This window comes from Nanorana parkeri, unplaced genomic scaffold (genome assembly GCF_000935625.1).
Source record: "Nanorana parkeri isolate BGI_ZX_2015 unplaced genomic scaffold, ASM93562v1 scaffold121, whole genome shotgun sequence".
Lineage (NCBI taxonomy): Eukaryota > Metazoa > Chordata > Amphibia > Anura > Dicroglossidae > Nanorana > Nanorana parkeri.
The window spans coordinates 1,659,140-1,677,823 of record NW_017306389.1 but is presented as its reverse complement, the minus strand read 5'-3'; the positions used below and the strand labels follow the sequence as shown (position 1 = coordinate 1,677,823).

The window sequence follows — 18,684 nt, the reverse complement described above, 5'->3', positions numbered from 1 at the left end:
GCGCAGGGACCGTGGGGAACAAAAGTAGTCACCCTCCAGAAGGAAGGACAGTGTCAGCTCCAATTCAGAGATGATTTGAGGATTTATAGCTGAGTGATACACAAATTAAGCTACATTCTTGTTAATCGTTAAGGTACTTGAATGCATTTTTAAGATTTATCTCCTGAGTTAAGTGTCACTTTAATAAGTAATATTTAGTAATATCAAATTATATAATGGCATTTGTAGCAATTATATGTCCATTTGATGTTATGGACAAAGTGAAAATTTTCTCGAAAGTGAATTGATATTTAGGTCAGAGGGTGATAAGTTGCTCCTCTGAGTTATTGTTTGTACACAATAGCTATTGTTTGTCAACTTGAGCTATTGAGCTCCTCCACTCAGAAGCCTAAAGCCTGGTGGGCTAGATAGAGAACTACATCATATTCATATGCAGTATTTTAAATTCATCTGACTAAAAAGTAAAAACAGTTCTAACTTTTTTTAGTCTTAATAATAATACCGCAGTTGTACACAAAAGCACTTTACATTCTTTTTAAAAGTGAGGTGTACATGCATTTGCTACATGGTTTCCTGATTGCTTTTTCTTACCTTGACAGTTTCCTTTTTATCAGCTCATATGTTCGGGAAGGGAAATGTTGCAATAAATCTAGTAAAGTCTTTGTCCTTATTCTGAGTGTCAAACATTTGGCAGTCTGTTTTATGGAGCATTTTTTCTGCACATGGAATACTGCACGTCTTGTTGCTATATATTGAAGCAGAGGTTCACGTGGTTCTTACTTTGTGGTCTTTCAAGGCAGCTCACAGGAGCCACACCAGATTGCTTGATGCTGTGGTTGCTTTTTGCTCTTCCCAGAAGCCACACTCTGTTTAAACTAAAGAGCCCTTATGTGAACCATGCCATTGCCTGTTATAACCCTGAGAGACGTCTGAGTAAATAGCAAGTGCAAGGCTTGTTCCTTACTTTTTTTTTTTAAGGCTTTTCTATTTTTTAATTACAGTACAATTGAACCTTCAATTTTTTGCATATATCTACTGCTAGCAAGCAGTAGATATATGGAGAAACATTAAAAAAAGTTACCAAATAGCGAAAAACTTACCTGTGTCTCCACCGCTCACTCCCGTCCAAAGTTCTGAAGATTCATATAGGATCATGGGGCCGGCGCATGCGCAGTAGAGATCTTTGGCCGGGAGGAGAGACACAGGTTAAGTCAGTGCACGCAAACGGCAGTGTGCACGCGGACAGACACCTTGGGACCCGAGGAGTCTGTACTAGATCAGAGACCGGCATCAGCGCTGGAGGGACGCCTGAAATCTACTGGAAAGCAGATGTTGATTGGATCAAGAGGCATCATTTTAAGACAAGTCCTTAAAGCCGCAATTTTTTTAAAAGCATGAGGGGTTCTTAACTTCATGTTAAAGCTGAAGCTTGACCAGGGATTCTCCTACCCTCCTTCCTGTACACTAAGCACAATTAATCACCTCAGTGATTACAAAAAATCATCTGTATGGTAAATACCTAAATCCAAGGTTACCTGAAGCACTAGGTTCACTCTCCTGAACTGCAGAGTGGCGCAGTCCTTCACATGCCCATATTGCTGTCCAGTGACGTGGACCCTACCTGTTAGGTTCATCAAAGGGGTCCCCACAAGATTCTGAGGCCTCCAGTGGAGGTGTAATGTCATGACGAGTAGGCAGCAAGGCAGGTTAACAGTGGGCCCAGACTTCAGCAGTCTTCACCCACATAAAATTCTCTGCAGTGGATGCTTCCAGAAATGGGCTTTGCATCCATTATTCAAAAAGGAAAGAATATGGCACAGCTGTGACTGCCTACGGAAAGGGTATCTACCAAAAAACTGGGCAATCGTAAAAAAAACAATTCTGGTGCAGGTTCATAGAGGTGCTTGCACATACCAGCAGCAGCCTCCCAAACTCTTCTGTCACTGCTGAATCCTAGAATGGATCTTGTTGCTATCTCATTGTAAATATGTCTCTCTGATCCTGCTTTGCAGTGGCTTACTATGTGGCCAAGTTAATCGTTAATTTATTTAATTTGTTTTACTGATGGGTACAAAGCAAGTTGCAAATATATGTAATCAAAAGATCTAGTGCCAAACTGACACGGGGTCAGCATCATAAGGGGAAACCCTCAGATATCATGATAGTTTTGGTTGTGTGGATGCTTCACCTATTTGTTGTAGTCCTTGGTGTGAATCAGCATAATTGGCACCAACTGCAAGCTGCATAAATAGCAATATTGTGCAATAAATACAAATATCGCAAACTAACAGAAATATACTAGCAGCATGAGAACAGAGCCAAAAATAGTGAGAAAACAATAGGAGGCAAGATCGGTAAGGGGAAGTTGCATTGATCAAATCCTTTCTTGGCCAAACTAAGGGGAAGATCCCTTAAAAAAAAGGGGGGAAATCACAAGACTTGCCTGATGGGAGCATAAACTGAAATTACTCTATAACACTACACTTGAATTCCCTAAGCGCATTCCAGGTGCATCAAAGAAAAAGATGTGCAAATTCTTAGTTTTCCAGAGGAGTCACAGATTAGGTAGATAAACTTGTCCACTGCCAGCATGGTGCAGAGTTGGACCCTTGCTGTCTGTAGAGTAGCAGTGACTTCTTAACAGAGGACTGACATGCACTGAGTCAAAGCCAGAGCGTTCCACTCAGTAGGGAGCATGAGCTTTGCTGATTTTAGAGCTCCAGGTCTGACTCAGGTGGCATCTACCAAGAACTATATAGTGCAAGGGGCTACCCAAATAATCCAATCCACTTACAACTAGTCAGTTTAGCCCCAGCACTACAGGATGTCATAAAACATACGAAGTCAACTTACAGAAAGCGTTTCCCTATCCCAGCAATTGAAAAGGCGTGAATGGGGAATAAAACAAGTAAAAAAAGGAAAGTATCTGCTGGAGAAGGGGTATTCAAATGAACTTGCATGGGCAAGAGAGAGATTTGCTTTAACATGAAACATTTAGGAAATTAAGGTAAAAATAACATGATGCAGACAGAAAATATAAATGTGAAGTTTGTTTTGGGTTTTTATTTTTACAAACACAATAGGTGTGCAAGGTCTTACCGTTCATTTTCTTTCTAAAGCAGCCACAGACTGAGATAAGATTGGACGCTTTTTCTCTGTGTGGAAGCAGTGGTCTCATTGCAGAGGTCCCATATACCCCTTGCTGAGTTAGTTAAAATTCTCCAATGAGCAAAGGGTCTTGCAGATTGTAGACCTTCTAGGTATGACTTAGATTTGGCATGTCAGACCTCTGCAGAGAGAGCACTGCTTCCACACTAAGCATGCTGAAGAGAAGTGCCCTTGCTCTGTCAGGGGACAGGCTTTTCCATAGTATGTGGTGCTTTCTAAAGAAAGCAAATAGGAGCTCATGCACACAGCTACAAAAACATGCAACATTTTTATAATTTCTACTTTTTTTTTAAGGGGATGCAGACACTGCAGATTTCCTCATTAGAACTGAGATTTTATCAGTAGATTTTAATGAACCAGGCCCTCCTGTTCAGGAATCAGTCTGGAAAGTAAATATTAAAACCGCTTTTTCTTCAGGACAGAAACCGCTAGAAATATGCAACAAGGTTTGTTAAAATCATTGCAATGTGAAATGATCAGCTAGAGAGGGGATGGCTAAAAGTGGAGTTGCACTTTTATGTGCAAGCAATATAAGTATGAATCAGGGTTAGAATTAAATGATATGAGAATAATTGTACCGTGATACATTTATCATGGTAACCTTGCTGAAAGATGGAGGTACATTAAAGTAGAACTTCAGTTTAATGTGATTTATTTATTTAACTTTTTTTCTGGCTGTACTTCTATTCTCCTGTGCATTACAGCTCCATGTTCTGCATACAGGGCACCTTTTGTGTACTTTTCCAGCTGCACAACATTGAGCTGCTGCTGCAGCCAGTGGTCTTTACTTCTGGCCTAAGCGGTACAGCAGCCATGTCCACACTAGCTTAAACCAGCACGGACTTCTGGGACGTGTTTTCTCCATGTCGCTGCTGCTTCCTGCCCACTGTCATGCCACAGGAAGGACTGGAGTGGTCACATGACCTCTGCATTACATTCCTTAAAAAAAAAGTTCACCTTGTGCAAGGGTAGGGGAGGGCACTGGGGAACATGATTACTTGGTACCCAGAGTTCTGCTTTAAAATAATAATTTAGGATTGAAGGGACCTCTGTGACATCTCCATCAGTTTGACTGACTTTTATTGACTTGTGGTAAAAGAATCCTCTTTAAGTGCTTCAGTTATGCTTGGTAAATCAATATTCTGATTCGTGAAGGGTTAGTAATCACGGTTATGACTTCCGCCAGTGAGTTTTATTCCCTCCACGTCTGACATGGCAAGAGCTATCCTTTATTACTGCATGATATATCACATTGTCTCTGCCATTCAGAACAGTGAGAGACTGAGCATCTTTAAAGTGTGCTCTCATCTTTGAAATGATGGTTCTATACTAAAGAGGACCTGTCGGGTGTGAAATAATATATTAATCATTTTGAGAAATGGTCACTTTTCATATTTACACATTATTTGCCAGAAATAGATATTTTAGAGCTACCTCCTTTAGATAAAAGTACTTATCCTGACCTTCCCTGGAGAATTGTGCTGACAATGTTGGTTTTCTTTCTAGCAAAGCCACCCACTTTATTTCTCATCTGCCTGACATTTAAAGAGAACTAGTCACATTCTTCATTGACCTGTAGCATTCAAAATGCCTAATGCGCGGTATAGGTGTATACCCAGTGTGTAAATCAGTTCTTTGTGCTATGTTCTTCTTCGTTCTTTGATTCGTGGCAGTAAAGTCCACCGGCATTGCTGGTTTTGGTAGTGTTGACTTCAGCCAACACTGAAGTCAACACTTCAACCAATAGGTAGTCAGCTCTCACTGAAGCTGGCATCTTTTGTATACATATGGTTGGAACTTCATAGTCCCCTTAAGGGCAAAGAGGGTATTAAAAAGATTTTCCCGCATTGGACCACCAAGTGAGTGTCTGTCTCTTTTTAAAGGTTCTCTAGAGTCAAAATCTATCCCACCTTGACATAACAACTGTCCTTTTATTTCTTCCATCCGCTCATCTTACACAGTTATTACCTTTTTATATCACTTGCCCCTCCTGCTAGATTGTAAGCGCTCACAAGCAGGGCCCCCCTAACCCTCCTTTATTGAAATTGCATTTGTAATTGTACTGTCTCTCTCCATTTTGTAAAGCGCTGCACAAACTGTTGGCGCTATATAAAACCCGTGTTCTAATAATATACTGTATATATGGAAAAACACTGACTACCCGGGTTTCCGGTTTTAATCCGGGCGTCGATCTAGTGCTTCCGGTCAGTGTCACTATGAAACCCTGGTTTTGAGCTGGTAACTCAGTATTCTGGGAATATGATCTCTTGCACTATTTGAATGAGCAAGGTAGACATTCCCAATTTTGTCCACCTTACTGCTCAGTTTTTAGAGGGGTTGAGACTACAAAATTGCAGTAAAGAACTCTGCCCAAGCAGTCTGTCTGGATTGCGTTTTGTTCTACATGATCCTCATTAACTTCATGGTTCTAATTCAAGCATTAAGGACATATACACGGACGCATTTTCCACGACAACCTTTTCCATAAAAGATTTTCTGTATGGCGATAAACAAGAAGCTTTGATTATTCATTGCTCAGTCTGAAGGAGTTTCCACAGGTACATTTCTTGAGTTGGTTGGACAAGTTGCACGTAAAGCACGTAAAGCAGTGGGATACTACAAACAGCCGACAAGGATGGATTGGGTGCAGGTTGGCCAGGAGGTAACCCAACCTCCTTAAAGGGACAGGGACACACCAGAAGCCCAGCACATCACAGTGGCAGCTGAAGCCAGTCATGGTACTATTTGGTTGTATGTATTATGCAAATGAAAAATTCCTTCATGTAGCCCTGTCACATCATTGCTTGAATGCCAAAATAGTTTGTCTTTCATGACAGCTTTCACACTGTAAATTTATTAAACATTGCTTAGCGCTGAAGCAATTATAAACAGTAATATTTAAAGCTTCACTTTTAACACTATTCCTGGAATTTGCTGCAAATGGTAGAATTCTGTTTCCCTGTGGTTGGTAACATTTAGGCCTGCATTGCAGAAACATTTTTCAAGAAACTAACTCGTTAGTTTTGTACATATCATTACTTCAGTATTTGCTTCAAGGTGTGTTCAGAAGAAGACAGAACTGTACTGTTGGACCCTTCAAGTATCATATAATATATGTTTATGTCACTGAGATGTAATTGGCTGGAATGGGGCTTACTGTTCTTTGAATACTCTTAGACCCCATTCACACCTGCAAATGGGACTGGTCTCATGAGTCTCAAAAATTCCTCCATGAAACTCATGCAATCTAATGCGCACAGGATGCACTGTATAATCCAATGACAACTGCCACTGCCTGCAGCTGGTCGCAAGTATTCGCACAGCCTGTGATTACCTGCGGAGAACTAGACCTGGGTGCAGACTTTTAGCATCCAGGTGCAGAGTAACTGGTGTGACAGAGAGATGAGCTCATTACAGCGCTGCTTCTGCTTCACTGTCTAGACTGGAGACGGGGGGCGGGTCCATGACAGCCTGGCCTAGAAGGAAATGGGTTGAATGATTCTGGCTGTCGCCCAGTCTCGAAGCTTGAGATATCTAGTGGCAGCTCTGCATTGAAGGTGAGTATTGCCACAAAAACGACTTTTATTGTATCTTTAATGGGCTGTTTGTTTTTTCTTATTTTTTTGAACTGGAGTTTGGCTATAAAGATATTTTTTTCATTGTTGAAACAGAGAAAGATAACTTGTCTATAGATTGATACAACTTTCCTTGGTAAAGCTCAGTAATGATATGGCTGGTATTGTACAGCATCTGACCTTTTTACTTTTAACAGTGGAACACTAGGCAATGGTGTTGTCTGGTTTCTGAAGTTTCTCATCTCTGGGTGGTCAACAGTGAAAAAGGATTTTTTTATGCTTTTCACAATCGCATCATAAATGTGAATTATTTTGCACTTGCTCCTGGATAAGAGCAATGTATCTACCTCCTGCTGAACTGAAACACGTTTGCATAGATTTGGAGAGGGTGTTCCCTAATGCTCTATAAAGCTTTTTGAGTAAAAGGTAAAGAATGTTTATACTCAAGAATAATAATGCAAAATACTGCAGCTTTCAAGTTCTTATATGTGGCTGCTTAATTAGTTTTCTTATTTCAGTATATTGCAAGCACAGAATAATCATATTGAAATGTTTCAGTGCAATTCAAGTCACTATAGAGTGCTGAACCAAAAAAAGGTCCATTCAGTAGGTCACATAATATCTTAAACAGCCATGTAGCCATTGATCTTATTTAGCAAGTGGATGTAGACTCCAGGTGGCAACAGTCCTCCTTATAAGTTGGAAGTCATCACACGACATTCAGCTTATTTTGGCCTTTTCCAATGCTAGAAGCTCAATGTACAAATAAGTCTCATTATTTTCCAAAATTAGTCAGGTATGTCCAGTTAAGTGCAAGGCCACGAAAGCGCTTGCCAAAGAGATACAGCTATTGGCAATAAAATATTTCGCTTTTTCAACTTATGTTGTGCTGGTGACATTTTTCTATTGTTCATGTGTGGCGGTGCCATCCGCAGTCATTTCGAGCACCCATCCTCATCAAGTGGGAATCCTGGTAAGGAGTGCGGTATCGTTCCTGTTTCTGTTTTTTTTAAAGTGAAACTAAACTCAGGATTTAAGTCTTAAAAAGGCATTCAAGTACCTTAACTATTACCAAAAATGTACCTTAGTTGTGCATCACTTAGTATGTATTGGATCCTTAAATCATCTCTGAATTGGTGCCAACACTGTCCTTCCTTCTGCAGAGTGGCTACTTTTGTTCCCCATGGTCCCGGTGTGTGTTGTAAAGTAGCCACCGCTCCAGGCTCACTACCGTGATGGTCTACAATCTCGTGTCTTGTTTACTAATTTGTATTGAGATTGTTGTCCATGTGCAGCTCAGTGTGTACACACACACACACACACACACACACACACACACACACACACACACACACACACACACACACAAAGAAATTGCGAACAGGAAGGTAAGTTAGGAAGCCTTTATTGCAAAATAGACATAGTATATATCTTTAGCAATAAAAATGAACCTTCCTGTTCACATTTTTTTAAAAGAAAAACAACTAAAGTTGCAGTAAACAAGCTGTTTCTCGCATACAACAAAGATCCTAGAGTTGGGTTTTTAGTTGGTGTCTTAGAAACATCTCATGATTGTTTACATCAGAAGATTGGCAGACAGCCAACATCTCCTCGTAGATAAAAAGCTAAGGTTTCAATAACTGTGTTGTGAACTTTAGATTTAATACCTATAGATGTTAAGGTGAATGAGGGCTTGTTGTAAAGCAATTTTGCTGCTTGTTCTGAATATGTAATTGTTAATAATTGCCTCTAATAGATCAGATATTTTTAGTATGTTCTTACTGGTTACTGGCAATTCCAGTCAATCACACTACACTGCACATTACTCATGATGTGCAGTAGCTCTGATATACCATCTCTCTAAATTGTATCTGTGATCTGTCCGCCCACTCGAACTAAACCTCAACCATGGAGGTAGAGAAGATGATTGTAAATGTTGCTCTAGTCTTGTGCCAGTCAGAAAGTGTTGGCTTGGTGACGTCCATTGCTTCCACCAGGCACTTTTCCTGATCCACACGCATACAGCTGTTCAGTGTAACTTGGCGGACGTCACAAAGTGCTGGAAAGGGTTATATTTATAATAATGACCCTCATAGGCCACTTTCTACCTCTGAACATTTGTTGCCAAGTTCAGTAAGAAGTCTCTTTACAGTATAGTTCAGGAAACTTGAGTTGAACTCTCCTTTCTTTTGTTTGCATAGCTCATTCTAGCACTTGTTTTTACTGAATAAATCAAAATAATCACAGCTGCAGTGAACTGCAAAGGCGCCCACATTTTTCTGAAGAACAAGTTTTATCTGTTTTTTAAGGTATTTCATGGTCTGTATAGATTCTATGCTTTCTTCGATGGGAACATGTTTAGGTATGAGAAACAAATGCCTGAGTGTTCTAACTCTGTATTTCTTTATTTTTGTGTCTCTTGGCTTTCAAACATTTGGCTATGGTTTACCTTATGTTCAGCGTAAATGTTTTTTTTGTTGTTGTATCAATATAGTGCAAATACAATTGCTAGCAATAATGATCACTATGGATAGGGAACAATGGAGTGTTGTATGTAGAAAGGATTTATTGTTAGTAGTAACCACCATCAATTGTTACTACATGCAACTGTATCACTAGCAATTAATTGTGTGCAATGGATGGCTATTATATTAGCACTATTGCACTCTGTGTGCACTCACCTCTGGGTGCTCAGCTTTGCTGTTACATTAATTTATCTTGATCTGTGTTTTGTAGTGTTGTGATTGGACTCTTCAATAATACAAATCCCAGTGTAAGAACAGGACAGGTTCCCAGTGATTAGTTATGTATCTGCATGTGGGGTCTGGTTGTGCATCTACATGTGGAGAGGAGAATGCATGTGGGGTCTGGTTGTGCATCTACATGTGGAGAGGAGAATGCATGTGGGGTCTGGTTGTGCATCTACATGTGGAAAGGAGAATGCATATGGGGTCTGGTTATGTGCCTGCACAAGGACAAGAAAATGCATGTGGGGGGTCGAACAGCCTGACCTTAAACATTGCATCTGTCAGCACACTGTCCAGTAATGAAAGGTCTTTTTGAAGAATACAAAACCTGCATTGTTGGACATATTTTTATTTACAACAGAAAATCTTGTGTCCTAATCCTTGTTACTCTTACAAAGGGTTTTGTGAACTTATTTAGTTTGTTCTCATTGCAAGATTAGCCATTGGATTGTATATTCCCATCCAGTTGATATGTATTGTCAGATTAAAAGCAATATTTAGAGTAGTTGTACAGATTTTCTTAGTGTCAGCACTGAAATGTTTTGTTTTTAATATAATTTTCCTAGCTATGTAAAACTGAAAGATTGCATATGATTATCCAAGGTTTTTTTAAAAATTTCCAGCCAGCAGGGGTAGCGATTGGTTACTTTTTGCTTGTTTTCCTATGTCTCCTTAGCTCTACTGTTGAAAAAAGCCTGTATACAGAACTCAATAGATAATGCCTAAATTTGAACTCACAATTGAACAAGTCAACGTAGGTACTCCTCCCCTACCCTTCTTTTACCTTCACATGTCCCCCATGATGTTTCTGAGTCTGAAAGTAAATGGCTTATGTGTGCTACTATTAAGAAAACCCACAGTACCCATAAACCTTTAATATAAATACAGCTGGCCCCAAATTATAGGTGTTTACTTTTTAAAGGTAATTTGTGAAGACTGTCATCCTCATTCTGTCTTCTTAGTGTGTTATTGACCTGCAACAAGCACATAGCTAGTGAAGTCTGAGTATTGTGAACTCTTGTCCTGCTTGTTCTAGGTCAGTGAATGATGGGGCTGGAGCTGGTACATTTTAAAAGATTTATTTTTAACACTAAGTGTAGTGGATACAATTGTAATGTTTCTAGGCAAGTACTGATCTGTAAAGATCTGTGAACTTTTTTTTTTTATTGGTGTATGATATTCCTCTCTCCAAGACCAACTCCACCCAGACACATAGTAGCTTCTTTTATTACTTAGTGATTCTAATGGTGCGACTTGTACATTTATATATCTGCCTCCTTCTACAAGCCTATTATGAAGATATCCCTATCTTGCAGTCTGACATTGTGGAGAACCTATAGGGGAAGCATGATGGAATAATCTGTTCATGAATTAGGTTCAGCAGTTGGTTGGAAGTAGGATGCTGGTGGGAATATTTCTCTGCTGGAAATAAAAAGTATTAAAAGTCTATATATTATTTAGCCTGCTAGAAACCAATTGTAACTGAAATATCCATGTTGTGTGAACTTATACTTTATCTCGTTCACTGTATGATGTGCATTAAAGACTAACGTAACAAATACACTTTTCACAGGAAGTGGGGCGACAGCTGTGGTCCAAGCTGCCTACTGTGCCCCCAAGAAAGAAAAGGTGGCCATCAAGAGGATCAATCTAGAAAAATGTCAGACCAGCATGGATGAACTACTGGTAATATTGAAGAACCTTTTATTACTATAGCTAATCTTTATCGTTATATAGAAGTGTTGAATTCTGATATCATCCGAGGCGCCTTTTGTTTTTAGTATGTCACCTAGCTCAAGTGCAAGACTTGCATTGCGAGAAGGAGCAGTAAAGCGGACCCATTGTGGCTGCAAAACAGAAGACAGAGCTTGAGTATGTAATAAGGAAATATGGCTGCCTCCATGTACATTTATAATGACAAATTATTTGTGGAAACAGGATTTTCTAAGACCGTAACAATCATTTGTAAGATTGTGTACATCATGCTGATCATTTTTACATGCATATCTATAAAAATAATTAGACTATATGTCCCATTCAAGTAAAGCATGCCATTGCTTTGTTTGGCTAATCTATAATTCTTATGGCAACATGAGGCTGAGGTTGTACAAAGAAGATGATTAATCTGGTGGTTTGTGGGCCACTGGCTGTAAAGCTTCCTGTACGAGGATATTGTTAGGGAGGGGGAGTGCCTGTGCTTTTGTTTCACAGACCCCCAGTTCTTCCCATCCTGCATCAAATGGATTGAAGCGAATGGAATGTGATGCTATTTATTATTCATAGGCCTTGTGATTCACGCCTGGCAGTCAGTGTTTACAACTCCACATCAAACAGCTGATTTTTCGTTTTCTTTGTGTGTGTTCTGCGGTGATATGATTAACCTGCTCACTGCCTTTAGAACCAGCAGTCTCACAGGTTACTTTTGTCCTTGGAGCACTGTATGGAACATAATTCAGCTTACCATAGGGTATTAATTTAGGTTCTAAAGAGCCCTAATACAAACTCACACCCTATACATATCTTGGCTGCATGTACACAGTGAGCAAATAAGACTGTTGGTTGCAACAGTGCTATGAGTAATAATTGTTAAAGGGTAATTCCACTTTCCAAGGCAAATTTGGGAAAATGGTATTGCCCCCACCAATCTACCCCCTCTTCCCATGTTACTCTTACCTTTTGAGTGAACCCTCCTTAAAAAAAAAAGAGCTTGATTCCACTTTGAGTGACTTCAAAAAATAAAAATGAAGGTTCACTAAAACTTTGACGTATTTTGTCATATTTGGAGTGCTAGTGACATCTACACACACGAATACCAGTATCGTTGCATCCCTACCTAGTGGTACCTTGGTACTCTATGATGATATATGTAACTAAGGCTTTTCCCTTAGGCATTCACCTCCCTTTATCTTTTCCCCAGACTTTATTTATTGGTGATCTTACATTTTTTGTTTTTATTTTTTTGTGCCTTACCAATTTTTTTTTAAATACATAAATACCCTATAAAGAGCCTCCATTGCCTTATAATCAACACGTGATAGTGGCCTACAATATATATTTTTTAATTGTCTTCAATACTTTCCCAATTATTTATTTCTGTATAGTAGACTCGGATTCCTTAGTACATTCCTAAACTAAATTGATTTCATAATTTAAAAAGCTCAGTCCATCCAAAGCTATTTTATTGTTTGCTTGACCCTTAATGTTAATCCAAATACCAGCGTCTTAGAACCCTCTAGAACTTTGCTGGTGAGGTATCTGTGTTTAATTTCCCAGGTCTGAACACCTTAGATAGTCTCTATGGGTGTCCCAGTCTCCTTTTTGGAATCTTAATGTCTTCTATTCTGCAGAGAATGTCTCTGGAAGGGTGGGAACTCACGGTGGTGGGCAGAAACATCCTACAATTGAAACTGTTTAGCAACACCCTAAATTCCAAGGTGTTTAAGAAAAGAGCTCTACAAAGGAGACTGCAATTAAATATAAGAAGGTAGCCCGCCATTCTCCACCTATTATTGAAATCTCACTTCTGGGTAGACTTTTTAATAAAAATGCAATTGAAATTACATCAATTTGACTTTCAGCTTGCTGCCAGAGAGACCATTAGTTATTGTAGCCCTTGTTTTATATTACCATGATATATGATGTGTCTTAAAAACCAGGGCTCCAGCTAAATGTGAATATGACAGAGAAATGTCTCTCTGCCAAACTGCATAAAGCTTGGCCATACATGTCCTTCTGTTAAGACTAATAACCTCAAGCTCTCAATTGATTCTGACCAAAATAAAAGCAGAATGGGCATTCAGAATGGACCTCAGATGTTAGTATTTTGTTTTTCATTTACATTTCCCACCATTTATTTCATATCCTAGTTTAATGTTTCTTTTTATCAGACTTTGAATTGTGATGACTAGATTACCTTTGAAATTAATTGATCTGTGTGTAGCTAAGGAGGATTTCTCTGCTAATATATAAGTGGGATGAATAATTATCTGTATTAAATCTTTATGGTCATTTCAGAACAAAAAAAGATAGTGATAGATAGTGCCAACACATTAGTTTTAGATATCTGTAAAAAATAAGTCAAGGCAACTGGACTTGCTGTATTTTTCTTGAAGACGTTTCAGTGGTCATGCCACCAGCTTTCTCAATTCAGAACGACTTGTACAAAAATTATCTGGCAATAAATATGGGGAATGTTGCTCCAATCCACATAATCTTTTAGTGACATCCAGGTGTTGATTTCATTTGCATAATTGGAGCTAGGTGTTAATAACCTGCCCAGAAAGAGGTGTTAAAACAGCATTGTGTGTGGCAGACAATAGATGTTTCACCCCACCTCTATTCAAGTTTGGCTTCTCCATTTTTACATAAATGGCCTGTGTCACACCTCTTTTGAACCTGTCCTCCTCCCTGTCTGGAATGCGTACTTGACTGTCTTCAAAGAAGTGACCTTTTTCCTTTAGCTGTAGGCACACTGCTGAATCCTGACCAGAGGGTTTGTCTCTTTCCTTTAGGTGTAGGTACACTGCTGAATCCTGACTAGAGGGTTTGGCTCTTTCCTTTAGGTGTAGGTACACTGCTGAATCCTCACCAGAGGGTTTGGCTCTTTACTTTAGGTGTAGGTACACTGCTGAATCCTAACCAGAGGGTTTGGCTCTTTCCTTTAGGTGTAGGTACACTGCTGAATCCTAACCAGAGGGTTTGGCTCTTTCCTTTAGGTGTAGGTACACTGCTGAATCCTGACCAGAGGGTTTGGCTCTTTCCTTTAGCTGTAGGTACACTGCTGAATCCTGACCAGAGGGTTTGGCTCTTTCCTTTAGCTGTAGGTACACTGCTGAATCCTGACCAGAGGGTTTGGCTCTTTCCTTTTAGGTGTAGGTACACTGCTGAATCCTGACCAGAGGGTTTGGCTCTTTCCTTTTAGGTGTAGGTACACTGCTGAATCCTGACCAGAGGGTTTTGGCCCCAGATAATTTTTGTACAAGTCACTTTGAGCTGAGAAAGCTGGCTGGATGACCAGTGAAACATCTTCAAGAAAAATACAGCAAGTTCAGTTGCCTTCATTTATTTTTTACAGATATACCATGACCTGGATGAATGAGAACCTTAGCAGACATATTCCCACTAGTTTTAGAGTACAAAATGAGGATCTTTTAATTTACAAACAGGATAAATGAGATTAAAAAGCAACAGCAGGGGGCGTGAATATGTTGCACTGAGGATGCACTTCTCAGAGGCTTCCGCTCGCCGTGACTATTTGATAGAATTCCGAAGGCTATACTGCACACTACCCTGCTGAAAGAATGCCAACTAAGAAATGTTATACTACCCAGCCTCAAAGAACCCCGTACCAGAGGAAGGGAGCCCTAGATGCCCTCTTTCTGGACCTAGGGCAAGAGGCTGATCTAAAGATGCCACTGCAAGACAGGCCACCTGACTGTCCTCACACTGCTCCTGAGCACTGCTGCATCATGCCCACTGATGGAGAGGCTCTGTGAGTTCCTTATTCCCCCATGGCTCGGCAACATCCATGGGGTCCGCGACCACAGCTTCAGATACTGGGGATGAGGATGGTGATTGGGATATGAGAGATGTCAGGGCCCACATAAAGTTCTACCCCCTAAGGAAGATTTGGAGCACTTTGCTCAGTGGGTTGAGCAAGCATGCCGCCATGATATAGAGGTATGGAAGTCTGAGACGACGCAGCTCAGTCAACGGGTTGAGACTTTGGAAAACAAGTACGAGGAACCTTTTGAGTTCTTTGGTTTTTTGAGAGACGCATATGCCAAAATTGAATCTCTCTTAATCAGCTGGACGATTTTAAGAATGGAAGCCAGCTCTCCATTTGCATCCGTGGCCTGCCACCGCCTATTCAGCAGAAGAAGCTATTCTCATAAAGATGCGTGCCAAAAAAAAGGCGACCGCATTTTTCAGTGAAAGTTGTACATGTTAAAAACAGTGCAGTGACAGCTCACCTCTCTCCCCCATTGGTCTGGCTGTGGTATGACCCTTGGTGTCTTCATGTCTAATGGACCTGAATTAGACGCCATGATGTCACAGATCCTTAGACCACAGGGGCCAGGGGTAGAGGAGGCTGTGGCCAGGCTGGATCGAGGTTTGGGCTAGTGTTTCTTTTTTATTTTTGCCCACTGCACAAAACAAGCAGTTAAAGTGACATTAAACCCTCAGATTTTTTAACATAAACCAATACTGTAATGTGTGCCTTACTGTAATCCCATGGTCGTTTCCCTTCTCTTTGCTGCTCTTCCTTTTTAAATCCTCATGTCTTCTCATGCTTGGGGAGAACTTCTCTTTGCAGCTGGTTGCCTCTTCCTGTAGTGCTGACTCAGGTTGTAAACCTTCACACAGACACCATGTATCCATTTCAGAGACAAGGCAGTCTGCTGCAAAACAGAAGTTCTGCAGAGCATGAGAAGAGATACAGATTTAAAAGGAAGAGCAGCAAAGAGAAGGCAAACAATCATGGATTACAGTAAGGCACACATTGCAGTATTGTTGATATAGAGGTATGGAAGTCTGAGACGACGCAGCTCAGTCAACGGGTTGAGACTTTGGAAAACAAGTACGAGGAACCTTTTGAGTTCTTTGGTTTTTTGAGAGACGCATATGCCAAAATTGAATCTCTCTTAATCAGCTGGACGATTTTAAGAATGGAAGCCAGCTCTCCATTTGCATCCGTGGCCTGCCACCGCCTATTCAGCAGAAGAAGCTATTCTCATAAAGATGCGTGCCAAAAAAAAGGCGACCGCATTTTTCAGTGAAAGTTGTACATGTTAAAAACAGTGCAGTGACAGCTCACCTCTCTCCCCCATTGGTCTGGCTGTGGTATGACCCTTGGTGTCTTCATGTCTAATGGACCTGAATTAGACGCCATGATGTCACAGATCCTTAGACCACAGGGGCCAGGGGTAGAGGAGGCTGTGGCCAGGCTGGATCGAGGTTTGGGCTAGTGTTTCTTTTTTATTTTTGCCCACTGCACAAAACAAGCAGTTAAAGTGACATTAAACCCTCAGATTTTTTAACATAAACCAATACTGTAATGTGTGCCTTACTGTAATCCCATGGTCGTTTCCCTTCTCTTTGCTGCTCTTCCTTTTTAAATCCTCATGTCTTCTCATGCTTGGGGAGAACTTCTCTTTGCAGCTGGTTGCCTCTTCCTGTAGTGCTGACTCAGGTTGTAAACCTTCACACAGACACCATGTATCCATTTCAGAGACAAGGCAGTCTGCTGCAAAACAGAAGTTCTGCAGAGCATGAGAAGAGATACAGATTTAAAAGGAAGAGCAGCAAAGAGAAGGCAAACAATCATGGATTACAGTAAGGCACACATTGCAGTATTGGTTTATGTTAATAAATCTGAGGGTTTAATGTCACTTTAACTCTTGCAGTGCAGTGGTAGCCCCACTGCAGGTGTTCATTTTTAAGAATCCTGGAGTTCTTCTTTAAATTCATATGCAGCGTAAGGCACATCTTGGCTCCATCATCCACTGTTGAAAGCATTGTAAAAAGTTTAGTGAATTTGATAATCATTGCCAGTGCTTCTTTATCTGATCCTGCAATTTTTTTAGACTTCTTTTAATAAAGAAAAAAATGTGCAGTAACCCAAATCCAAATTCTTCCTTTATTGATATGACAGCAGTTAACGGATAATTAATTGGTTGCTATAGGTTACAGCACTTTGGGCATCATCTTTCTACTGATCCTGCATTGAACCTGTGTGTCTCATGTTCTTGCTAGGATTATTGTACTCCTTTAGTTATGCTTGGTCTCCACAAGGGTTAATAAAATATGTAGCGACTCCCAGGATGAGTTCTTCTTTGCACATGGCCTCTGTCAGGTGCAAGCCGGCTGCCTATTTTAGGAAAATTCCTCAGATGAGTAGTTTGATCTGTTGAAGCTCCACACATGCCAGACGGATCTCAGGCATTATGTAGCGGTGTTCATCACAGTGGTATAGAGCTCAGGAATTAATCCCTGTAGTGACAGAGGGGAAGAGGTGTTCCTTAGATGATGTACTGGGGTCTAGGACCGCTTGGGTGAACAGTGGGTGATGGTGAGGCAGGATTGGGAGAGGTGAGTGTTGGGGAGAGCAGCCCTGGGGCTAAGGTTAGAGGGCAAAACCGGGGACACAGAACAAAAAAGAGAGGGGGCCGTGTGAAATATGTGACAATGGGCATAAAAAAAATGTGTGTACGTGACCACTCACCGCAAGGAAAGTGGTGGCGTGCAGTCATCGACGGAAATGTTGGTGTAGAAGTTGGACTTCTCGTGTGGATGGTTGATGGGTGGGTCAAATGTTGCTGATGTCAGATCGTCTGGACCATCGCATTCCAGACGATCTGACACCTCAGCTATGCACCTCAGCATATGCGTCCGGCTCTGTGCTTCAGCTGACGCCGGTTGCTGTATGGGCTATTGTGAATAGCACACAGAGCAGCCTTTCGGTTCGGCTGAACCGAAGGCTTCCTGCAGCTAAAGCAAGCTAAAGGATTAGCTGAACGTTGGGCTAAATCCTTTGGCTGTTTAGTGAATAACCCCCTAAATGTTCTTTTAGTTTTTCCCCCACATAAAACATCCCACATGGGCAGGTACATAAATACACTACTCCACATTTGTCTCAATTAGCAAAATGACGATTGTAATGTTGCGGTCCATTAGGTAAAATTAAAAGTGGTCCCTCTTGCAGATGCTTACAAAAGGCACAATGTTGGCAAAAGTCCCTACGCTACTAAACAGGCCGTTTTATTTTTTTCTTGCTAAAGCATCGGGTATACTATTCTTCCCTTCATTCCCCCGCCATGGCATCTGCCTGCAAGAGCTCTGGGCTCACTCTTATGTGACTGCTGTCTAGAGCACCTTTTACTTTGCCCTTAAAGTGATATTAAAGTCATGAGGCTTTTAAGCTATTTCTACTGCTGATTAAATCACCTATACTGGATGCTCTACTTAATGATTAAAAGTTTTAGTTTCCTGCAGAATCAGATGGTCCCCTGTGCACTGGCCCTGATATCCTGTTTTAGGGTAGCCCCTTTCCCTTGCAGGGTCCAATGGAGCTACGCTTGCATGTGTTAGTTAGATTTGGGTGTGCCCCCACAAACACACAGGCACAGCAAGGCCTGACACTGCCCATCTGCCTATTTTCCTCCCTATTTCCTGCTCCCTCCTTTTATCCTTCT

The 18,684-nt window shown here is 40.8% G+C and overlaps 1 protein-coding gene across 1 annotated transcript in view; it reads left to right on the top strand.

The window, feature by feature from the left end:
• OXSR1 (oxidative stress responsive 1) overlaps window positions 1-18,684 on the top strand; it is a 94,683-nt gene that overhangs the window by 40,851 nt on the left and 35,148 nt on the right. The window contains exon 2 of the mRNA XM_018553497.1: window positions 11,064-11,176. Coding sequence (XP_018408999.1) covers window positions 11,064-11,176 — 113 coding nt within the window. The remainder of the gene's footprint in view (window positions 1-11,063; window positions 11,177-18,684) is intronic.